The following is a 24,747-nucleotide window of genomic DNA, read 5'->3' as shown; positions in this document are numbered from 1 at the left end:
TGATTGGGGAAATATAAAAATATATCACTGAATTACAGGACCGGTGTGAACGCTCTCCACTCCAATAATTAAAAATTAAAAATTTCAAGTAATATAAAACAGTTAAATATGGAAAACATAATTACTTCTTCTTACTTTTTTTTTTCTTAAAGGTTAATTACTTTTTACTGAAACAAAATTAGATTGCTTTGTCTGTCTAAGAAATATTACACCCTTGTTTATTTTTGAAACAAAACATAATATGTGTTCTGCAAATAAAACATCTGGTTAGGCTACGGTGTATGTTATGAAAGATACATTACACGCTCATCCTACTTTAAATTCTGTAAAATCTTATACTCTTTTGGTACGTACATGGAGTCACAATTTTTTTCTAAGTTATCTGTTCTCTCTGAAGCTTTAACTGTCACGTGGAGTAAGAAAGCAATACACAAGTAACGTATGCATGTAACAGTCAGTCATGTGGCGGCTAAGTTTACACGCATACAGAACTCGGGGACCGAAGTTGGCTCCTCGACAGTCAAAAGACTCGAAACAAAGTTCACTGAATCTTTTCTCTCTATAATTCAGAATACATTTGTGGTCGAGACACACGTACGTGAAAAGGCAGTCTATTCTCTTATTTTTCTTTTACCCGATAACTACAAACGTTTTTTTTTTTCAAATATGTGAATATAAAAAATAACTACAAACGTCCGGTTCAGATATATCTAAACATTTTTCCTTTTTTCAGAGGTCCAATACTCTGTTGTATCCCTGCAGATATTTAAGAATCTAAGGGCACCATTATCAGAGGTTCCTAAGGGCGTCTTTTAGGTAGTTAGCAATTAAAAAAAAAAGGAAAATATATACTCCCTCTGTTTCATTATAAGTGTTGTTTTAGGTTTTGGCACACGGATTAAGGAAACAATTAATTTTGTACATTTCCTATAAAAAACACTATTACCTATACATCTAACCATATTTCAACTAATAGAAAAATAAATTTTGCATAAAATTAATAAATTTTGCATTGAAAATCGAAAACGACACTTATTTTGTAACGAATTTTTTTTTCTAAAATGACACTTAATATGAAACGGAGGGAGTATTAAGATAGAGAACGTATCTTAATTAGGAGAAATAAGACCATGATTAACGATGGATCTTAGCTCGGCTCTTAAGCCCAAAGTGTAATTAAAAAATTAAAAAAAATTGGGTAAGAGTCGGGTTCTTTGAAGCCCACGGAGGAGGCGCCTCTTGCGACGATTCTTCTTCTCTCTCTCTCTCCCTTTCCCACGGTGAACCGTTTCTTCTCAGACCAAATTCAGTCAAAATCAGCCTTGAGAGAGAGATCTATTCTTGTTCTTCGCCTCTGTGGCCATGCTTTCGTAGCCGGCGAAGCAAAGCTCCCATCAGACCCCATCGCCGAAGGTATTTTCTTCCTCAATCGTCTTCTGTTCTTCCTCTATCGTCTTCTTCCTCTATCGTCTTCCTATATTGTCATTAAACCATCGGATTGAAACCCAAATAAACATTGAATTGATGATTTATTTGTATTCAGGTGAGCCAAATCAGTCCGAGAGAAATAGAGATATGAGCTATTCTGTGTTGGTGTATCTCCGAGTTGCAGAACAGAAGGTAAATTGTGGTATTTTCATCGTTCATATGACATGCATGTGTGTTGAGTTGGTAGATTCAGGGTAGAAGACAATGATGTTGTTTTGTGCGTTTGTCAGGTTATCAAGTGTGTTCTCGTGAGTCAAAGAGGGAGCCACAACAAGATTCATCATACAGAAGAAGATTCAGGTAAGCTTTCGGTGTATTTGAATTCATATAAGTTGAATCTGGTTATTGGTTAGTGTTTAGGACATTCATGTGTGTAAAAAATGATGCTTTGTTGTGCCTCTTTTCAGGTTGTGAAGAGTGTTCTACTGAGTCACAGAGGAAGCCGCATGAACATTCAGTCTACACAAACACTTCTGGTAAGCTTTTGGCGTTTTTGTAAAGATATAGATGTTGTTTGATGTTTGCGACTGGTAGATAGACATAGAAATAGACATGAATTAGATGTAGTTTGTTTGCTTGCTTGTGAATTGCATCCGTGAAAGACATGCTCTCCCCTGCTGATTAATTTGCATCCTTTGAATGGTTCTTTGTTTCTTTGACCGCTTCTTAGTTTGTTTGCTTGCTTGTGAAACATTATACTATCTGCATCCTTTGAATTGTTCTTTTAAAGGAGTATTTTAGACAATAACTTGTTGTCTGTCATCCTTTGAATCCTTTGAATTGTTCTTTTAAATTGCATTAAGTTATTTGAAATATAAATCATGAAAAGTCCTCATTCTTGATGTCTGTCATTTATGGTATGTCCTTTGTTAGATAGAAACATTAAAACTTAAGTGAAACATATCTACAATACACAACTACTTCCTAAAACAATTAAAAGCAATTAAAAGCAACATTAAACCTTCATCTACTTTCCTCTATTAAAGCTTCCTTACTAATTGTTTACTTCATCAACTTCATCTCCTTCATCTTTCTTCTCTACTTCTTCTCTGTATGGCTTCTCATCAAAGCGACTCTTCTAGCTTTTTAGACTTACTAAACAGTCAACTACCTAACAATGAATACCCAACTCAGTTTATGAGTTCTTCACCTACTCCAGACCTTGGAGTGCACAATGTGGTGAGGACCGTAAGCAAATGTGCAAGTGGTCAACAGCTGAAGACCTGGTCCTCATTAGTGCATGGTTGAACACCTCCAAGGATCCAGTAGTTGGGAATGAGCAAAGAGCAGGAATCTTTTGGAAGAGGATTGCCTCTTATTATAATGCAAGTCCCAAGGTGGTTAGTTTGGCCAAGAGAGAGCAAAGCCACTGTAAGCAAAGGTGGGGGAAGATAAATGAAAGTGTCTGCAAGTTTGTGGGGTCATATGACGCTGCAACAAAACAGAGGACGAGTGGTCAGAGTGAAGATGATGTTTTGAAGGCTGCGCATGAGATATTCTTCCACGATTACAAGGTGAAGTTCTCGTTGGAGAGGGAGCTTAGGAATGATCAGAAATGGTGTGGGACTTATGAAAGTAGTCAACAAAGTTCTGGTTCAAAAAGAAAGAGGGTGGGGGAAGAACAATCTTTTCAGTCATCAGCTTCTATGCACAGTGTCAATGGGGAGGATGAACCAATGGCTAGGCATATTGGTGTTAAGGCAGCAAAGGCGAAGGGTAAAAGGTTGGTCGGAGAAGAAGGGAAGAATCTGGAAGTGTTTCAGCAAATGTGGGACCTAAAGGCGAAGGACTTAGCTTTGAAGGATAAGCTTAGCAAGACCAAACTGCTTGACAATTTGCTTGCAAAAAAAGAGCCACTTAGTGAATTAGAAGTGGCGCTTAAGAACAAACTGATTACTGAAATGTTGTCAATGTAATCCTTTAAACTATAAGTTGATCAATGTTAGTGAATTAGTAGTCTTTGTGATCAATGTAATCCTTTAAAATATCATGTGTAATATAAGTAGTCTTTGTGTAAAATGTTATCAGTCTTTGTGATCAATGGTCTAATACGTTTCTGTTTAACTTTTTTGCTTAAGTACAAGCTCTTAACTATGATTAATTAATAAAAAAATCATTAAGAGACCAATTTTGACTCTTAGGGTTAATCATGCTCTAAAAAACGTTTCTTATTAGACACGTGTTGATATTTTCTCGCTCTCTCTCTCTCCGTGAACACCATACGCAAGAACGATTCCTGCTCCGACGACAGAGGCCGAATCAATAGAACCACAGTCGGTGAAAAAGCTGAGCATCAAATCCCTGAAACGAGCACTTGATCTCTTCTCCCCCGTCCATGGCCAATTCCCTCCTGATGCCGAAGCGTAAGTCTCCGATCCCCAATTTCTCTTCTCCAATCCTCGATTTATTTTTCTTAATAATTATATATAAATTCTTCTTTTTTGCTTGCAGCAAGAAGATTCGTCTCAGCCATAAGGTAAATTAGAAACCCCATATTCGCTTTTGCTTAAAGCTTCGAACTTTAGGGTTCTTGATGAGGTTTATGCAAACTAATTGACATGTTTGATTTTATTAAAGTCTCTGTATTTTGTTGTTTGTTCACGGAATCTCATTACACACAGTTTCAGAGCTAAGCCCGCCACAACCCACTCCCAAGAATGAGCGAGTTTCATGTTCCAGCACCAAGTTCAGCCTTGACGGATCGAAGTTCATGGCCATGAAGTCAGATGGAACCATCAGTATCTATGATTCCGCCAGCTTGGGAGAAGTACGGTCTTTTGCAGTAGCAAATGTCACGGCTGCTGAGATATCTCTGTGCGGGACTTATCTTCAGACATTTCAGAAATCCACTACTCCCCAGGAGAAGAACGTCTCCCTTTGGAATACTGAGACTGGAGATCTAGCTCACGGTCTTTACCAAAAGTCCATTACTAAAACCACATGGTAAGCTGCTCTCTGTGCTTAATTACCAGAAGTAATAGTCTTTGTGCTTAGTATACTGCCTTTTATGATATGGACATTGTTGAACTTGTAACGCAGAATGAGGTGAAATTCAGTAATAAAATTAAAAAGTTGGAATCTTTGTATTTTGTATAAGTAATTTCTGTGAGTTATGATTCAGAATCTTGGTGGAACATATGTTCTTTGTATTCTTATATATCATTCTAGCTCTAGTACACTTGGATCCTTCTTCTTCTTCTCCCTAGTGAACACGATAAATCTAGTATGAGCTTTTCAATTCTGCAGAGATTACCTTAGTTGTGATCTCTTCATGGTGGTTTTGTTTATTATATGGCAGAGATGTAAAACAACATGGGACCTCAACTTGGGATGCCAATGTTTATAATCCGATCATAGTTTATAATATGTCCATGTTTGGTCTTGGATTGTAGATCATAGGATCATTGTAATTAAACAACTTATTGGATCTTGAGGCTGGAGATATATGTTCTGGTGTCACCAACTTAGTTCTTTTTACTTGTTTCCTGTTCGTAAAGAATCAACTTGTTTGTTTTGTTTGATTGGAACATATCACAAACTACTTTGATCTGTTATGTTTTGAATGAAAAGGTTTATGTCAAGGCAAAAGAACTTATTATGTCACAGACTTGATGATGCTTTGTGTCTATATAAAGTTTGTAAACATCAAAGTTTTATTCACAACACCATTCACTCTTCTTCTTTCTTTTTATGAAAATCTAAAAACACTTTGATCAAACACCATGTATGGCTTCTTCTTCTCAAAACACTTCAAAGGAATCAATTGGTGATACGTTTATGGAATGATTATTGTTAATATGTTTTATTTAATAAATACCATGTATGGCTTCTTCTTCTCAAAACACTTCAGAGGAATCAATTGGTGATACGTTTATGGAATGATTATTGTTAATATGTTTTATTTAATAAATAAATTTTATCTTTAAAACAATGTTTTATATTTTTTTTTCTAAGAACCCGTAATTAAGAAATTTTATTTTTCAAATTATTATCGTTTATTTTACTAATCTTTGTTTATGTTTTTATGTTTTTTTATTTTAAAATCTATGTTTAAAATGTTATCTTTAATAATGTTTTAAGTTTAAGTTTAATAAGAAAAATAAAAAAAATTAAGTTTAATATTTTTTTTAAGAATCTTTAATTAAGAGACTTGCATTGGAGTACGTAAATTTTTGGGTCTCTTAATTCAGTCTCTTAATTCACTTTTGCATTTTAAAAGTATTAAAGAAAATATAAGAGACCCATTTAGGATATGTGGGATAATGATGCTCTAAGACCATCATTATCCACGGTTTTTTAGGGCAGAGTTCTTAAGGAAATATAAGAAACAATTTCTTAATTTTCAACTAAAAAGTTAATAAACTGTTTCTTAAAGTAGTACTTTAAGAAACAGTTTCTTAACTTTTTAGTTGAAAATTAAGAAACTGTTTCTTATATTTCTCTAAGAACCTCGTCGTAAGAAACCATGGATATAACAGAGCATGATTAACCCGGGGTTCTTAGGATGGGGTTCTTAGTGGAAGTTAAGAAATTGTTTCTTAACTTTTAACTAAAAAAGTTAAGAACTGGTTCTTAAATAAGGACTTTAAGAACCGGTTCTTAGCTTTTTTACTTAAAAGTTAAGAAATATTTTCTTAATTTCCGCTAAGAACCACATTCTAAGAATCCCGGGTTAATCATGGTCAAATAAGTAAGCCAACTACATAATTTTAGAAGACTATTGTGGAAACTGAAAAACATAAATCTCAAAATTAATGTAATTGCAAATTAATATTTAAATGAAAGTAACACGAAAACAACAAGATTATTTAGCGCGATTTATCTTGTTTAAAAATTACAAGACAACGAAAAGAGTTGGAGAGGACAATTGTCCCAAATCTGATAAGTACATAACACCATCTCTAATGTATTTTTTCTATTTTTTTCTTTAAAAAGAATATTCTTACATGATTCTTTTTTCTATTTTATAATTAAAATTATAAATATTGAAAATTGATCCATTCATTGTAATTTTGATTTTTTTTTTCATAAAATTTCAATATTATTTAAACTAAAAGTTTACTCAAGTAAACATAATACAAAATAAAATAAAGTAGACATTATCTAACCATCAATATTACTACATTTTCCTATAAATGATTAATTACTACATTTTAAAGTGAGAAATTAGATTTTTATCAAAGTTGTTGGAGTATGTTGTATAAATTAATATTTAGGTTGAAGTTAAATATGTTATCAATATGAAAAATCTATGTGGAACTTTTAATAATTAAATTTCTATTTTTATTTTAGTTACATATATAAAAAAAATTAAATATCGTGTGTTAAATAAAAAATTCCCTTTTAAATAATGATATTGTTTATTTATGTTATTTATAATTGTGAAAATTTAAGAATTATTATGTAAAAAAAATAAATGTGTTGTTATATGTAAAAAGAAATTGTATTTTTCCATAGACATATAATTTCAAAAAATTAAGGGACTATTTTGTAAAAAAAAAATATTTATTATAGATGAATGCTAAATATAGAGGGAAAATAGCAATCTCTATTTCAGGGGAAGAAATAGAGGTGAATTAGACTAGATTTTACTCTATTATAGTATATAAAGGCAAAAATAGCATAGGGTTGGAGATGCTCTAATAAACTTTTGTTTGAATATATTTTTGGTCAATAAAAACTTATGTAAGGTGGTTGTCAGGACATAGAGGAGCAATGTTGGATCCAAACGAAGGTCTTCAAAATATTGTGGAGCAGAGAGACCCGGTAAGATGTGTAACTTTCTTTCTCACTAGTGGTATTCCGACGCTACGCGCCGGGTTCGTATGTTTTATTTTTAAATGAATTATGGCTTAATATTATTTAGCTTAATTTTAACATTTTAAATATTTTTGATATGTTTTTTCTGAGATCTTCTATATGTTTTTGTGTGTATTTTTTATCACACATGTTTTCTAACGTTTGTACTAATTTAATTATTATATTTCTAGTTGTTAGTTTTAGCTAAGTGAAAGCACATCATTATCTTCGTATGAGTTTGATTATCTTTCCCAGTACATTAGTTGAAATAGGACTAATGTATTTACAGTAGGATCTTATCTTAGATATATAAATATTTTATATATTCAATCTGTTTTTTCTTTCATCTGTATTTTTTTGTTTTTGTTTTTTGCAGTTCTCTCTCAGTTGTTCAATATCAAAGATTAACAAACCAAGCCGATTTTAGGTTGCTTTTACGCTAATGACATATATGTACTACTTGTTAACTGCTTTAGTAGTATCTGGTTTCTCTAAAGTACATAAGACATACGTATGAGAGTGAACTGCAAAAAGACAGAAACCCAAATGAAATATGATTGCAACCTTTAACAACGATGTTCCTGTGGATTTCTAGCCTTTCAAGTTCAATTATAATAATTTGATCATTTTCCCAGTCTAAACAACTATCACCATCTAAAAACTGTAAGATTCTTTGTCCCTGCTCTTGCTCTTCTCATTTACCACTTTTCTCTCAGCCAAAGACTCCTCCCCGGGAATTGATGTGCTCATTGAGAGTAATTTGTAGGTACAGCCACAAAGATCTGTTGTGCTCATGCTAATTACTCGAGCATCATCATTCAGGAGAAATGGCCTTGAAACTGAAATGTGTATCGATAGAAATGGGCTAATCATATAATATTCGATGGTCATTTGTTCTCCATACAATCGTGTTATCGCAGGAAATAATAGACTCACATCAACCCTAAAGCTTGAATAAGCATCCCTCACAATCACATGTACTGAGGTTACCAACAGAGCAATGAAGAATTGTAAATCTGGAAATAGGAGAAACCATGTTACATCTTTGCTTGAAATGCAAAAGTTCCAAAAGATATAATGAATAAGAAATATTACTTACATGTTATCAAAGTACGACTTTTGGTGTAAATTGTATAACATGAACCGGAAGCACAAACTCTGTTCCAATAGTCAATGCACCAGTTCACATCCAATTTATAATTAGAGGAACCAGGGTAATTAGTTTATCATCAACAAATAATGTGTTTTTAACAAATAATATGATTTCGACGTAAAACATCCAGACACTGCATAGAGAAATGGTGTATATAATCAAAATTTGAAATGGCTTGACATCTATATTGCATCTCTCCTCTTATACAAATAAAAATACATGATATTATTGCATTGTGCTTCTTTTCTTCCTAATGCGTTAATTGAACCTGAGAACTCCAACAACACTGGCATTAAAACATGTTGGGCATGTGAAAGATGACATTCCACGCTAGAGCTTCATGGATCACTTAGCACAGGAGATGTAACACCAGCCGTAGTTTTTTTCCAATTAGGCAATCTTGGATTTGCATAAGAACTCAATAGCCTGAGTTTGTTGAGGAATTTGGGTGATAATGTCATAATCCACTGTATTATGAGGTTGAGATAGTGTTTTCAGTAAAAACTTACTCGTGGGGGTGACTCCAGTAAATAGTTCTCCAATTCGCCAAGTGAAACATGTTCCAGCTTCTTCACACCACGATACTGCTTCCCATTGGTGGAGTCATTGTCGGGTTGACAACCTGCAAATTGTGTGTAATCCAAATGTGGCGTCATGGTTTTACGTACTCCTCAAATAGATTATGGTTTGCGGCCACCTCATTGTTAAAATAAAATGGTTCCCAGAAGTAGCATTGAGGTGAAGACGACCTGCAGTGACATTAATCTTTTTTCTTTTTCTTTTTTATTTGTTATAAATATATTATTAGGTGTGAGAATAATTCAAAAACTGGTTACCTCCTATAAACTTGGGGTTGATGTTGGTTTCTATCATCACTTTAGGGTGGACAACACCAGCTTCCAATCTCTTGTGGAGGAGTTCAGCAAGACTGTCAAAAACGCTGACGCAAACAGTTGCATCCCTGAGAAGGATGTACGTGTTTTTTTCAGTTATTATCTATTCTGGTTATAAAGTTAATTATTCGAGTAATAGGTGGGTAGAGAATTAACTTATCTACTCGGTCGTTAACCATAAGTCGTTGAGTAATCTGACTGTGGTCATTGTATGTTGTCCTGATGTCGCAAACCTCGCCAAGAATGTCTGAAAGAGAAGGGTTATCTTGGATTAGCGACAGCTGGGACTTCGACCATCTTCGTAGACTGGTTTAGACGGATGGCAACATTGGAATTACAGAGCTTGAAATGGTTGTTGCTTCTGGTGACATCAAAGCCACTTAGCTCGTACAAAGCACCCTCCTTTAGAAGTTCTCGGAAAGTGTTTAGGCGATGGACAGATACAGATATTTTGATGAGAGAGGACTGCAGTATAAAGGAGATTTGTAAAAAAAATAAGACGCTGTAATCCTAAAAGAAATAAAAACAAACATGAAAGAGATTAGGCAAAACAATTACCTGATCATCCAAGAGCAGCATATTGAAGCCCATTAATTCTCCACCTTTCTGAGAACTTGAATTTGGTTATGCTACCTCTAACATCAAATCCGCCGATCTCGTAAGTTGTACCTTCTCTCAGAAGATGTCGGAAAGTGTTAAGCCGATGTTCACTGATAGACCCTTGGATAAGCGTTGCCTGGGAAGAGTCAAACAAAATTAGAGGTCTTCAAGTCTATGAAAAGCTGTCAGGTTTAGAGACAATAAAGGAACCTAAGGAGACAAACCTTTTCATCAAGGAGCATGTCCACTTCAATCAGTTCCCCTCCCTTGTTGAGATCTCGAGTTTCATTGACGTCTCGGGTTTGTCGAGTTTCATAGAATGTTCTTTTTAGGGTTTTCATCAGATTTTTTGGGAAGGATGAAATTGAATTCATCGTAGTGGGAGAGACTAAAGGACTGAAGTAAAGACAACGTCTCATCTTCTAGGCTTCCCGTTACAGAAACCCGAAGCCGTCGTGTGAGGGATTATAGAGAACAATGAGTACAGAAACGCAGGAGGAGAATATAATGAGTGGGCTGTGTAACTATTGTGGCAGTTTGGGTTTAGAAAGCATTAGACTTTGCCGTTCCTAAAAAAGGGGCCCACTACGAAAAAAATAATTCACACGGGAAAGTGTTTTGGCTGAGCGTTTTGGATGAGCGCTGACGTGTCGGGATTTGCCCTTCCCTCCGTGATGACGTGGCGGAAGGAGAAGGGAGCAAACCCAACTTCATTAATATAGATAGATAGATAGATGTGTAACTTTTACGAAGGAGTTAAATGCATTAAAAAACTTATCTGAAGGAGTTTCTTGAAGAGGAAACAACAGAAAACTGAAAATAAATGAAAGCATAAATCCTAACTTATACTGCAATTTCAACATCTTGAGTTTGGATCCAATGATTTAAGGGATAAAACACATCTCTCTGATTTTTTTTATGGTACATATGTTGAAGGTTTATACTATATGATATACACAAAACAGAGATGGCAAAAAAGAAAAAAAAATAGATTACACAAAGAGTTATAATTTATAACGTAACTAGTTAATTAAGCATAATGAAGCCCGTTTCAAGTTGATTACAATACATTTATAAAATAAAATGGAGAAATCGGCCAAAAAACACTGAACTTTGCGGGAATTGCCAAAAAAAACCTGTACTCGAACCTGACCAATAAAACCCTGATCTTTTGTTGACTTTTTTAGTTAATTCACAAACTTACGGTTGACTAACCAGATTAACACACCGTTAACCGACAGTTAAGACAGTGTTAACTCACCGTTAATTACTGTCGTTTAGTGAAACTACGTCGTTTCATTCAGTTGTTTTGTTAAACACAAAATCTCAAGACGACGTCGTTTTGCTTAATTAAAATTGTTGTTGCCTGGACTCGAACCCGTGCACTCGTGGTCCTAAGGGGGTTTTGCCACTGAGCTAGTGGACTTTTCGGAAGATTATCACACATGTTTATTTTTATTGATCAAAAGATGTGTTTGATTTCAATCAAACAAAATGAAACCCGTGTTTGAACGTAACCCTAATTTCTCAAATCGATTTGGGGATTTCTCTTGTAATGGTGAGGAGATGGTAAAGACGAAGTTCACAAGGAATGGAAGGGAGGTAATGATTTTCGGAGCGATGAGGAATTTCGATTACGGGAGTGACGAAGCGGTTCAAGAGTCGAAGAAGGGTGGAGAACGCGATGCTTCTGTGAGTTTGTCATCGCCGGAGAGATCGAGGATTCGTAAAAGCGTTGAAGGGATATCGATGTTGGCATCTACAGAGGTGTCGAAGGCGTCGAAGACAAGGCGGGGAACTTCATATGGGTCGCCTGCGTCATCTCCGGAGAAGACCACGAGGAGGGGAACTTCATATGGGTCGCCATCTCCGGTGAAGGCCACGAGGCGTGGTTCAACTCTGTCTCCTAGAGTTTCGAAGAAGCAGAAGGTAAATGTGGCTCCTTCTGGTGATGACAGAGAAGAATGGCCAGAGACTGAGATGTTGGCATCAACAGTTGCGAAGAAGACAAGGCGGGGAACTTCATATGGCGGGTCGCCTGTGTCTCCTAGACAATCGAAGAAGCAGAAGGTAAACTCGGAGAGGAGTCTAGGTGATGATGGTGATGACAGAGAAGAATTTCTCCAGATTGAGGAATTTGGGGATATAGGTGATGATGGTAGGGAAGATGAGAACGGTATTGCTGGCATTGAGGAAGTTGGTTGTACAGATTTGAGTCTTTATTTTGGTGATAAAGCAAAAAATGATGACTGTGAGGTTGATGAAGACGAAGGCGATGATGATGCATGGGATGATGATAAAATCCCTGATCTTCTGTCATCAGATGATAAGAATGAAGAGGAGATGAGACCTGCGCAAGCTTACAGAGAAGACACTGATCCAGAGGAGCTCCTTCAGCTAGGCAAGACATTTTCAGATGCTGAGGACTTCAAACATGCTTGTCTGAGGTATACCCTGAAAACCAGATACAACATCAAGTACTACAGATCCAGTAGCTTGAAGATGGGTGCAAAATGTGCCGCTGAGATGAGAGATGATGAGGCTCCTTGTCCCTGGATGGTCTACTGTTCGTATGATAGGAGGAAACAGAAGTTGATGGTAAAGACATACGTCAATGACCATAAGTGTGAGAGGACAGAGTATTCCAAGATACTTAAGAGGTCAGCAATTGCAAGTCTATTTGCTGAGAGGTTAAGGCTGAATCCTAAGCTCACGGCAAAGGAGATACATGCTGAGATATTGAGGGAGTATAATATGGAAGTTTTAGAAAACTCATGCATTAAGGCCAAGACGAAGGTGATGAAAGAAAGGAGGAAGACCCATGAGGAGCATTTTGATAAAATCTGGGATTACCAAACAGAGATATTGAGGAGCAATCCTGGATCAACCATGGAAATTGAGACCATACCAGGAGCCACGGTTGGAAGCAAGCAGCGTTTCTACAGACTCTACATGTGTTTCCAAGCACAAAAGGAAGCATGGAAGAAGACTTGTAGGCCTGTTATTGGCTTAGATGGAGCCTTTTTGAAATGGGACATCAAGGGACAGTTGTTGGCTGCGGTTGGAAGAGATGGAGACAATAGGATTGTCCCTATTGCTTGGGCGGTAGTGGAGATAGAGAATGATACAAACTAGGATTGGTTTATGAAGCGTTTGGCCTTGGATTTGGGATTGGAAAATGGGAACGGCTTTGTTATAATGTCTGACAAACAAAAGGTAAACACTTTGCTTTCATGATACTCAATGAATGTTTGATTCTTGTTTCTGATTTCTTTTTTTTTTCTGATCTTGTAGGGATTAGTGAAGGCAGTTCATACCCTCCTTCCAGAAGCTGAGCATAGACAGTGTTGTCGCCATATCTACGAGAACTGGAGGAAAGGTGGAAAAGATCTAAGGTTACAGAGGTTCTTCTGGTTCATTGCAAGGAGCTACACTCCTGGTATGTTCAACTACAACATGGACGAGCTTAAGAACTATGATCCTGGCGCACATGCATCTCTGATAAAGACAAAGCCAGAGACTTGGTCTAGAGCTTTCTTCAAGATAGGCTCCTACTGCAATGATAATCTGAACAACTTGTGTGAGTCCTTCAACAAGACCATCAGGGAGCCTAGGAAGAAACCTCTGCTAGACATGTTAGAGGAGATAAGGCGCCAATGTATGACTAGGAACTACAATAGGTCTAAGATGGCTAAGGACAGGAAGACTAGGTTCACCCCGAAGACACATAAAGAGTTAGACAGGGTTGAGAAGAAGTCAAAAGAATGTAGTCTGCGTTGGGCAATTGGGCCAGAGACTGAGGTGGAAGATAGAGACCAGTCATATGTGGTGAATTTGGAGAATGAGACTTGTGCATGTCGAAGCTGGCAAATGAATGGTATTCCATGCATCCATGCTGCTAAGGTCATCCTTGGCGTGGGAAGAAAACTCTCTGAATTTGTTGCTCCTTTCTACACAACCTCTAAGTGGCGTGAAACCTACAGTTTTGGGATCAGACCTGTAAATGGGATGATAGAGTGGCCTCGGACCAATAGATTAGGTGTGATTCCACCACCTAATCGAAATGGCAAGCCTGGTAGGCCTAAAAACCATGATCGAAAGAAGGGAACCAATGAGACAGTGTCTACTACCAAGCTGAGTCGTGCGAACAGGGTAATGACATGCTCTAATTGCAAAGAAGAAGGGCACTACAAGAATACATGTCGGAAGGCTTTTGTTGAGAGCCCACCTAAGAAACCAAAAGGCAGACCAAAGAAATATCAGGTTAGGGTCTTAGTTTCTATCTCATTGTTTTTTAGCTCTCGGTAATGTGTCTAACAATTCATTTATATGTTACAGGGACTACACTTTGGCGAGTCACAAGCTCAATCCTAAGAAGCTCAAACCTCACAAAATCAATCCTCACAAGCTCAAGCATCACCATGGAAGTTCCTCAATCTTCAGAAGGTCAATCCTCACAAGCTCAACCATCACGATGGGAAGTTCCTCAATCCTCACAAGCTGAAGCATCACAGACAGCAGCGTGGGGAAGATGGTTTTTTTAGATGCTTGTGTGTTGTTTATGATGGTCTTTGTCTGAATGCTTTCGTTGTCTGTTGTTTATGATGGTGTCTCTGTCTAAATGCTTTTGGAATAAGAACTACCTTTTTCTTTCTTCTCTTCCTGCTGTTTTAATTTGAAACTCTCAATGAAGATAGTGTTGGTTATTATCTTTGTGTTTTCATCATGTTGTTTATCTTGATGGTATGTTCATTGGTGTGTTCATTTGTCCTTCTATAAACAATCAAGAAGTAAAACATAAACATTACTGAAACATTGTCTTAAAACATAGCCTTACATGAACCATGATTCTTAAATAAACATAGCCTTACATAAACAGAGTCTCCTAGTAGCTATTCATAGACAACCCAGCTGCTTTGTCAAACATGATCAACACAAGACATATCACAACGCCTAAACAAACCACCGAAAAACCCACTTTCATGATCACATTCAGCTTCTTAAGTTCATTGCTAGCCTTCCTGACATCTTCCTCCACGGTTTTCATGCTTTCGATCTCCATTTTAATTTTCATAACATCTGATGCAAAGCACTCAACTTTTGGCAATGCATCTTGAACCTCTTCGTAGACAGCTTCATCTACCCATTTATACAAGTGATCCTAGACACAAATCATGAACACAATCTTTATATTCAAACAATTTCTCACTGACTACCTAGCCATTGAATCTTATGTTCTTTTCTTAAACACAATCAAATTAAACACTTACATTTTGAAACGTTGGGCATCTAAAGAAAGTTCTTCCTGGATTGACCTTCGTTTTTGATGTGTATATCCCAGTTCTTCGACCACAGCCGCATTGCTCCGGGATACCACGAATTCTCATCGTATTCACAGACGAATCCTCACAACCCGAACTCATCATGCGATACTCGAAGAAGGAGAGATGAGAATCGAGATTCTTAAGGACGAGATCGAAGAGAATCGAGCTTGAATCGCGAACTGGATTTATGATTTCGCCCATTTAGGGTTTATACCAATCGGAGGAGAAAACGCCGTCGTTTCTTTTTGATTCAATTAACTCGGATTCAAAGAGAATAAAAGAAACTGTGTTCGTATATCCATTGCAAAGTCCACTAGCTCAGTGGCAAAAACCCCTACCATTAAACCCGAGTGCACGAGTTCGAATCGATGGAACCCCATCTTTTTAATAAAAAAGTTAATGTAAAACGCGTCGTTTCATTAATTTGTCTTTAACTCGGATTCGAAGAATAAAAGAAATTGTGTTCGTAAATCTATTGCAAAGTCCACTAGTTCAGTGGCAAAAACCCCTACCATTAAACCCGAGTACACGAGTTTGAGCCGTTGGAAACCCATATTTTTAATAACACATCTATATAAACGACGTCGTTTGTCTTTAATCAGACAAAGTGATGAAACGACGTCGTATACTTTAACACCCAAAATTAACGTCCGCTTAATTAACAGTTAACTCGGTTAACGGTGTGTTTATCTGGTCAGTCAATCGTAAGTTTCTTAATAAACCCGAAAAGTCAACAAAAGTTCAGGATTTTATTGGCTAGCCCATATGTCCAGGTTTCTTTTGGCAATTCCCGCAAATTTCAGTGTTTTTTTGGCTGATTTCTCAAATAAAATGATACGATTATACAAAAGAGTTTAACACAAGTGGGGCATTTTATTAATAAATCAGCTTCAAGCTGAAAATAAAGAAGAAAATACATTTCAGAAATAACAATAATAATAAAATTACCAATTAATTATTTAGGATCTTTATGATCATTTTTATTAATCGCATGCTTAGTTTTGGTAAATGTGGTTTAAAAGCAACTTGAGGGTTTCACTCCAGACTCGAACATTTCTTAGTAATTGTGACTTTAAGCCCATGCTTCATGTAAAGAACAAGACCAGGTTTTGGCTCAATCTTTTGTCCATTGATGACCTTAATCTCATAGTTCTGTAATATTTCCACGATCACTGCCTTCATCAGATTTATAGCTAAATTCTTACCCAAACATGTTCTTGGAGCAGCATTGAACGATAGGAACTTGTACGAAGGCTGATGTTTGAACCCTCCTGTCTCTGAAATCCACCTCTCTGGCTTGAACTCCATCGCGTCTTCTCCCCATACGGTTTTCATTCTCCCCATCGCATAGATAAAGAACATAATATTGGTAGCTGATTTGACTTTATGCCCACTTGGAAGCACATCCGGTTTGATTGGAGACTTGCGTTCGAACGGAATTGGTGGGAAGAGCCTCAATGATTCACTCAATGCACAATGTAAATAAACCAGCTTGTTCAAGTACGATGTGTCTTGGTTACTTCCGGTTGTTGTTGATAGATTTGTTTTTATCTCTTGAAGAATCTTGGTTAAGACTCTAGGGTTTTCAGACATATTCCAAAAGAACCAAGTGAGTCCAGAAGCAGTGGAATCTCTCCCTGCCGCCATGAAACCCACCCGTGAAATCTTTGAGGAACTTATCATCACTCGGGTTCAGGAGCTCGAACTTGGTTGTATCTGTTGGAGATAAGCTTGAGGTAAGCTTGAGGAGCAAGTAACCTATTTCCTATTTGGTTTATGATCCACTTGAGATAAGGATCATAATATGATTTATGTTTATCTATTAGGAATAGGAAATATGAGTTATATATATAGCAATGTTGAATGAGACAGATAACTACGATAATTGTGATTGAGCTTGTGAGTTGTGATATTAAGCTTTGAGGTGATTGAATAAAGAAAAGGGACTTCCCGTTGTGATTTACTGTGTTGCTAGCTTGATCTTCTGTTTCTATATTTGGTATCAGAGCATCCAGGTTTGGAAACCATAAGATTATAATGGCAGACATAAAAGATGAAGACGAACTTGGCAACAAAGAGGCTCGATCCTCATCCATTAAGTTTCCAATGTTAACATCTACAAACTATACGGTGTGGGCTATGAGAATGAAGATTGCGTTGAAGGTTCACAAAGTTTGGGAAGTTATCGATCCTGGAAACAAATCTGAAGAAAAAAATAACTTAGCTATCGCACTCTTGTTTCAATCAATTCCAGAGGCGTTGACTTTACAAGTAGGAGACCTAGACACGGCGAAAGCCGTGTGGGATGCTATCAAAGCTCGCCATATAGGAGCCGAGAGAGTACGAGAAGCTAGGTTACAAACACTGATGGCAGAATTTGAAAGAATCAAGATGAAAGATGGTGATACGATTGATATGTTTGTTGGAAGATTGTCTGAAATAACTTCAAAATCTGCATCTCTGGGAGAAGTCATTGAGGAACCAAAGCTGGTAAAGAAGTTTCTGAAAAGCTTGCCGAGAAAGAAATATATACACATGGTTGCTTCTCTAGAACAAGTCCTGGATCTTAATGAAACAAGTTTCGAGGACATTGTTGGTAGAATGAAAGCGTATGAGGAGAGAGTTGCTGAAGATGAAGAAGACGACATAGCAGTTGATCAAGAGAAACTGATGTACGCAAACATGGACTATAGTCAAGATGGCAATAGCGGGAACTATGGCAGAGGCAGAGGACGAGGTGGTCGCGGCTCATGGAGAGGAAGAGGTCGTGGCCGCTCTGGATCTTTTCAGGCTCAGAGAGATGCATACAAACAAGGAAAAGGTCGCGATCTCTCTCATATTACATGTTTTCAATGTGATAAACAGGGCCACTATGCGACTGAGTGTCCAGACAAGATACTAAAGCTTCAAGAGACCACTGAGAAAAAAGATGAAGAAACTCAAGAAGCAGATGAGCTAATGATGAATGAAGTTGTCTTCCTTAATGAAAACAGAGTGAACCCTAATATTTTTGAGGCTGAGACTGATTCAAAGAATGTTTGGTATCTCGACAATGGAGCGAGTAACCATATGAGTGGTAATCGTCACTTCTTCTCAGAGCTGGATGAGACTGTTACTGGTATAGTACGGTTTGGCGACGATTCCAGAATAAATATAGAAGGAAAAGGCGCAGTACGCTTTATCTTCGATGGAGGGGAGAAGAAGATACTAAATAATGTTTATTACATTCCTAAGCTTAAGAGCAACATTGTGAGTCTAGGCCAAGCTACCGAGGTAGGCTGTGAGGTACGAATGAAGAATAATACACTGCTACTCTATGATCGCGTGGGACAACTAATGGTAAAAACAACTAGGTCAAAGAATAGGCTATACAAAGTCAATCTACAAGTCGACCTGATTCGCTGTCTTCAAGTAAATTCTACAACAGATTCAACTAAATGGCATGCTCGGTTGGGTCATATTAATAGAACAACAATGAAGATGATGGTGAGCAAGGATCTTGTTGTTGGGATACCAGAGATTGAGGTGAGCAAAGAAACGTGTGTGTCTTGCTTGCGTGGGAAACAAACTAGAAAGCCATTCCCACAAGCAACGTCCTTTCGAGCAACTGATCTACTTGAGCTGATTCATGGAGATTTATGTGGGCCTATTACACCAGCAACACCAGCGCACAAACGGTACATATTCGTACTCATTGATGATCACCCCCGTTACATGTGGACTGTTTTGTTAGGTGAGAAAAGCGAAGCCTTTGAAAAATTCAAAGCGTTCAGATCACTTGTTGAAAAAGAAACAAAGACAAAGATAAAAACGCTCCGTACAGACAGGGGAGGTGAGTTTACCTCCCACGAGTTTCAAGCATACTGTGATAAGAATGGGATTGATAGACACTTAACGGCTCCCTATTCGCCTCAGCAAAACGGAGTCGTGGAGCGACGTAACCGCACATTGTTGGAGATGACAAGAAGCCTACTAAAACACATGAACATGCCAAATGCATTGTGGGGTGAAGCAACGAGACACGCCACCTACTTGATTAACAGAGTGGCAACATGATCACTAGAAGGAAAAACGCCATACGAAGTCTTGAGAAGTCGAAAGCCTAATCTATCTCACTTAAGAGTATTTGGTTGTGTGTGTTATGCGAAAACAGATACTGCAGGACGAAAGAAACTCGATGACAGGACGAGGATACTTGTTCATCTTGGAACAGAACCTGGATCAAAAGCGTATCGCCTAGTTGATCCAGTAAGCAAACGAGTGGTAGTGAGCCGGGATGTTCTGTTCGATGAGGAAAAGGAATGGAGCTGGAGTCGTGGAATAAACTCGTTGAACACTGATCCAGGAGAGTTTAGAGTCAACTTAAAACAGTTGAGTAATGGTGAAGAAACTCCATTGGAGTTTACTAATGACGTTGAAGAAGATGAAGAAGAACAGAGCAACAGCGAAGAAGAAGAAACCTTGAATCAACCAAGGAGGTCATCTCGTGTAACCACTAAACCCTCTTACCTTGATGATTACGTTATGCTTGCAGAAATCGAAGGTGAACGTTTGTTGGTGATCATAAATAATGAGCCGTGGGATTTTAGTGAGGCTAAAGATTTGAAAGTTTGGATTGAAGCTTGTGAGGATGAACTTTACTCGATAGAAAAAAATAATACATGGACTCTTGTGGATCTACCTGAAGGAGTAAAGCCAATCGGTTTAAAATGGGTATTTAAAATCAAACGTAATGCTGATGGAAGCATCAGTAAGTATAAAACTCGCTTGGTAGCTAAGGGGTATGTCCAGAGGCATGGTGTGGATTTTGACGAAGTGTTCGCTCCAGTAGCTCGTATTGAAACCATAAGATTGATCATTGCGCTCGCAGCCTCGAATGGATGGGAGATACATCACCTCGATGTAAAAACGGCCTTTCTTCACGGAGATCTAAAGGAAGAGGTATATGTTAATCAACCTGAGGGCTTCGTTGTTGCAGGACACGAGAAGAAAGTTTACAAGCTCAAGAAAGCTTTATATGGCTTGCGTCAAGCTCCTAGGGCCTGGAACATTAAGTTGAACCAGAGCCTACGCGGACTAAACTTCGAACGATGCTCGAAGGAACCATCACTCTACCGAAAGGTAGTTAGAAAGGAGCTTCTTGTTGTAGTCGTATACGTAGACGACCTGCTTATCAGTGGATCCTCGCTGAAACTAATTCATGAGTTTAAACTTGAGATGGCGGCTAAGTTCGAGATGAGTGATCTTGGTAAATTAACATATTATTTGGGTATTGAGGTTCATCAACATGAGGGAGGCATCATACTAAAACAAGATCGCTATGCACAAAGAATACTTGAGGAAACTGGTATGAGTTCTTGCAATCCGACACATGTGCCGATGGGGATGAATGCAAAATTCTCCAGAGCGCTTAAGGAGAAGAGCATTGAAGAAAAGGAGTACCGTCGCAGCATTGGGTGTCTCAGGTATCTACTACATACTCGGCCTGATCTATCATATTCTGTTGGGGTCCTTAGTAGGTATATGCAAGATCCAAGAGACTCGCATGGTGCAGCCTTGAAACAAGTTTTGAGATATCTACGAGGAACATGTTCACTTGGTCTCTACTTCAAACGCAACCTGAACGTGGAGTTGACAGGGTTTAGCGACAGTTCTCATAATGTTGATGAGGATGATGGAAAGAGCACAACTGGCCACATCTTTTATCTTGGAGAGAGTCCTATCACCTGGTGTTCAACCAAGCAAGAGATAGTAGTGTTGTCCTCTTGTGAAGCTGAGTTTATGGCTGCAACTGAAGCAGCTAAGCAAGCCATTTGGCTCCAAGATCTCCTAAGTGAAACCGTAGGAGAAGGAAGCAAGCGTGTGGTTATAAAAGTTGATAACAAATCAGCAATTGCATTGACGAAGAATCCAATTTTCCACGGACGAAGTAAACACATACACCGAAGGTTTCATTTTATTAGAGAATGTGTTGAGAATGAACAAGTGGAGGTGGAGCATGTACCTGGAAGTGAACAGCGAGCTGACATACTGACGAAATCTCTTGGAATGATCAAATTCAAGGAAATGAGAAGCATGATCGGAGTGAAGGATGTGAATGAAATTGAGTTCAAGCTTAAGGGGGAGAATGTTGGAGATAAGCTTGAGGTAAGCTTGAGGAGCAAGTAACCTATTTCCTATTTGGTTTATGATCCACTTGAGATAAGGATCATAATATGATTTATGTTTATCTATTAGGAATAGGAAATATGAGTTATATATATAGCAATGTCGAATGAGACAGATAACTACGATAATTGTGATTGAGCTTGTGAGTTGTGATATTAAGCTTTGAGGTGATTGAATAAAGAAAAGGGACTTCCCGTTGTGATTTACTGTGTTGCTAGCTTGATCTTCTGTTTCTATAGTATCAAGCTTCATGAATAATGTCAAAAGATCTTCACCACTTTTTCCTTTTTTTATTTCATCTCTCTTCGCTGATACGTATGTTGCACAAACACGATCAAAAGTGGCATTAGCTTCCGTCATCTTCTTCTCTCTTCCGACTCCAATCCATTTTTGTAGCTTCCATAAGAATCTCGGCGTAATATGCCTATACATTATCGCATCTCCAACATCATCAAGAGCATTAGCAAACCCAACCTCCGGCATTTCGAGGGAGAGACTTTTCATATCGAACCCGGTTAAAGAAATAAACGTTGTATCGAACATGAACCTCTGGAACACATCTTGCAAGTCCACAACCATTTCTTCCTTTGCAAAATGATTGAAAAGAGGCACAAGACCGTCTTTGAGTTTACTCCTTGATCGCCGAATATGGCCTGAGAAGCCTTCCTCAAATTCCTCCATATATAGCTCCAGGTCCGAGTTGACGATCCCATCTCCATAAGCTTCAAAAACTTCTTGGTACTCAGGACCTTTGATGTAATTTGAGAAGTTTGAGCTCAGTATGTAATTGATATTTTCTGGATCAACCGTGATCAATATGTCCATTCCAGACAACCATGGACCTATGAACTGAAACGTCAAGTTGGCGTTCTCGAGAACCTCAACGCTACAGTCATATAGTCGATGGAGAATCACAAGCGCACCAGGAAGCATACCGAGAACGGGCCAGTTTCTAGGGTTGCTATGAAAAGCTTTTTTGAAACCTAAGGGTTTCTTGATGAGAAAGTAATATAAAATGAGAAAGCAGAAGCAAAAGAATACTTCAAATAAACCGATTGAAGCCATTAGAGAAAGTTGTGGTTGGGTGTACATAAGGAGGAGAAGAAACTTCATTTAAAGACGCATGAATATTGCACATTAACCAGACAAATTGCAAAGTCTCGTTAAATGATGTCACAGACAGATAAGGCTTCCATCTTCCATGCAGCTTCTCATCTAATTGAAAGAGATGGAATTTATATTAGGGTCGATCCATCTTCATCTTCATTTATTGAGGAGAAATTTGCTGACTGCATGAGGCCCGTGCCTCTGGTAACCTATACACTATTAATATAGTATATCTATCTTAATTATAATATCTATCTTATTAAAACTTATAATATCTATCTTATTAAAACTTTGTTTGAAAACATAGATTGTAGTTTAAAAAAAAAGTTTGTTTGGAAATATGGATTGTAATTTTAAAAAAGAGGTTTGTTTGGAAACATAGATTGTAGTTTTAAAAAATATGTTTGTTTGGAAACATGGATAGAAGTAAATTAAGAGAAAAAAAAGTAATGGGCTTATATTTTTAAGAAAATTTGGAAGTCCATTATATTATGTAAAACTGTCTATCTGGTACCTAATCGGGTTCGGTTCAGGTCTGTTTGGTTTCGGGTTTCCGGAGTCAAAGATTTCAGGATCATTCTAATATTTCTAAATTTCAGTTCAGGTTCGCTTCGGATTTTTGCGGGTTCGGTTCGAGTTCGGATAACTCATTTAAATTACTTTTAAAATTCATTATATATTTATATACTTTAAATTTCTCAAAAACTATAAACAAAATAATATATTAAATATAAATTTGAATAACACATGTTAGGATACCTAAACTTAATAAATAAACTATTTTAGTTCAAATATTTGGATAGATAATCAATAAATATTTTAAGTATTTTTGGTTTTTTAAGTATACTTTTACTATTTTATATATTTACTATTGACTATTTGTCTATATTTTCAAGTATTTAAACCAGCTTAAAAGTATCATATATATTCTAGATGTTTTATATATATTAAATTAAAAAATAATTAATATATATATAAATCTATTTCGGATACATTCGGGTTCTCGGAATACTTCGGTTCGGATCGGATACGGTTCTCCAAAAACCAAAATTTTGAATAATTTGGATATTTAATCAATTTCGATTTGGGTTTGGTACTACTTTTTCGGATCGAGATCGGTTTGGTTCTCCAGATTCGGGTATTTTGCCTAACCCTTATATTATTGACATGAAAAACAAATAGAAACATATTTTTGAAAAATATATCCGCGCGGGCGCGCGGATCCAAGTCTAGTGACCATTATATTAATAACATAACAACTTAAATTAAATATATATGTACAATATTAATAGGTCGTATGATATTATTATTAGCTATCAATTATTTATAGGGATTTTCCATGTTCAAATAGTTTGTAAACAATTTCACGAAATTTATAAGATAATTATGAAAAATACATGAACTTTTAGTATATTCGATTTATATAAAAATCCGGGCCACTAACTTTTAGCATATTCATTAATACATCTTTTAGCATTTACGAATATTTCGAAAGATTTAACAGGCTACTACAAAATCGTGCACCACCTAAACTAATCTACATACTTTGTAGACCTAATATTTTTCCTATAAATACTAAGCCATTTTTTTTTTTTTTTGCAACTTCACTAAGCCATTTTCGACATCCAAAACATCGATCTATTCTAAAATCGTTATATAAAATACTTATGTCAGTGTTTCAAAAAAAAAAAAACTTCTGTCAAAAAACGCTAAAGAATTTTATATAAGCCATTTTTGACACCCAACAACAAGGACCTGTTTTTAATTTACAGCCTTTGTAAGTTTCAACTGAATCCAATGTGCTCCAATGGCTTTCTTGATTACATATTAGTTAATAAAAAATGATTAAAGTTGGGTTTTAATAAACATATTAATGTCAACCAGCTATCAATGTGCTTAAAGAAACCAATGACTTTCTAGAATCGAAATTAGACGAGATTGTTAGCATCATCTAAGAAGATTATGGGAAATCTCGACTGGGATTAAGCCGCTAGACTAAGGTTAATACATTTGGAAAAACCAATTTTGACACATATTGTTTTGATAGTTTGGATATATCCAATGCTAGAGTCTATCATGATTTCAAGTGTTTCGAAAAAAAACGCTAAAGAATTTTATTTAGGGAATTTGTCTCTTTCCTGGAAAGCTTACAGTAATTTTTATCGCAAACCTAGTTACTAATCAAACAAGTACGCGGAACACGAATCAAACAAGT

At 36.9% G+C, this 24,747-nt stretch overlaps 5 protein-coding genes across 5 annotated transcripts; 2 read left to right on the top strand and 3 right to left on the bottom strand.

Moving 5' to 3' along the window:
- Nucleotides 1–59: 59 nt before the first annotated feature.
- LOC106354113 (glutathione S-transferase T3-like) lies at nucleotides 60–5,288 on the top strand. The gene is made up of 2 exons (XM_048747694.1): nucleotides 60–1,413; nucleotides 1,544–5,288. Exon 2 carries the CDS (start codon nucleotides 2,685–2,687, stop codon nucleotides 3,402–3,404), a length of 720 nt encoding a protein of 239 aa, XP_048603651.1. The 5' UTR covers nucleotides 60–1,413; nucleotides 1,544–2,684; the 3' UTR covers nucleotides 3,405–5,288.
- Nucleotides 5,289–13,077: 7,789 nt separating this feature from the next.
- LOC106452421 lies at nucleotides 13,078–14,307 on the top strand. Its single transcript, XM_013894571.3, has 3 exons — nucleotides 13,078–13,149; nucleotides 13,228–14,196; nucleotides 14,272–14,307. Exons 1-3 carry the CDS (start codon nucleotides 13,078–13,080, stop codon nucleotides 14,305–14,307), a joined length of 1,077 nt encoding a protein of 358 aa, XP_013750025.3.
- Nucleotides 14,299–15,476, bottom strand: LOC125581739 (uncharacterized protein At1g43920, Chloroplastic-like). Its single transcript, XM_048747693.1, has 2 exons — nucleotides 15,204–15,476; nucleotides 14,299–15,094 (listed from the first exon to the last, which is right to left on the bottom strand). The coding sequence occupies exons 1-2, from the start codon at nucleotides 15,456–15,458 to the stop codon at nucleotides 14,819–14,821; spliced, it is 531 nt and encodes a 176-aa protein (XP_048603650.1). The 5' UTR covers nucleotides 15,459–15,476; the 3' UTR covers nucleotides 14,299–14,818.
- An 816-nt stretch (nucleotides 15,477–16,292) lies between these two features.
- LOC106350028 (alkane hydroxylase MAH1-like) lies at nucleotides 16,293–16,904 on the bottom strand. The gene has a single exon (XM_013789971.1). The coding sequence runs from the start codon at nucleotides 16,902–16,904 to the stop codon at nucleotides 16,293–16,295; it is 612 nt and encodes a 203-aa protein (XP_013645425.1).
- A 4,724-nt stretch (nucleotides 16,905–21,628) lies between these two features.
- LOC111205603 (alkane hydroxylase MAH1-like) lies at nucleotides 21,629–22,358 on the bottom strand. The gene is made up of 2 exons (XM_048748887.1): nucleotides 21,756–22,358; nucleotides 21,629–21,658 (listed from the first exon to the last, which is right to left on the bottom strand). The coding sequence occupies exons 1-2, from the start codon at nucleotides 22,356–22,358 to the stop codon at nucleotides 21,629–21,631; spliced, it is 633 nt and encodes a 210-aa protein (XP_048604844.1).
- Nucleotides 22,359–24,747: the final 2,389 nt, after the last annotated feature.

The sequence above is a fragment of the Brassica napus genome, chromosome C2 (assembly GCF_020379485.1).
Source record: "Brassica napus cultivar Da-Ae chromosome C2, Da-Ae, whole genome shotgun sequence".
NCBI classification, from domain to species: domain Eukaryota; kingdom Viridiplantae; phylum Streptophyta; class Magnoliopsida; order Brassicales; family Brassicaceae; genus Brassica; species Brassica napus.
The sequence above is the reverse complement of the archived record's forward strand: the minus strand, read 5'-3'. Positions and strand labels throughout refer to the sequence as shown.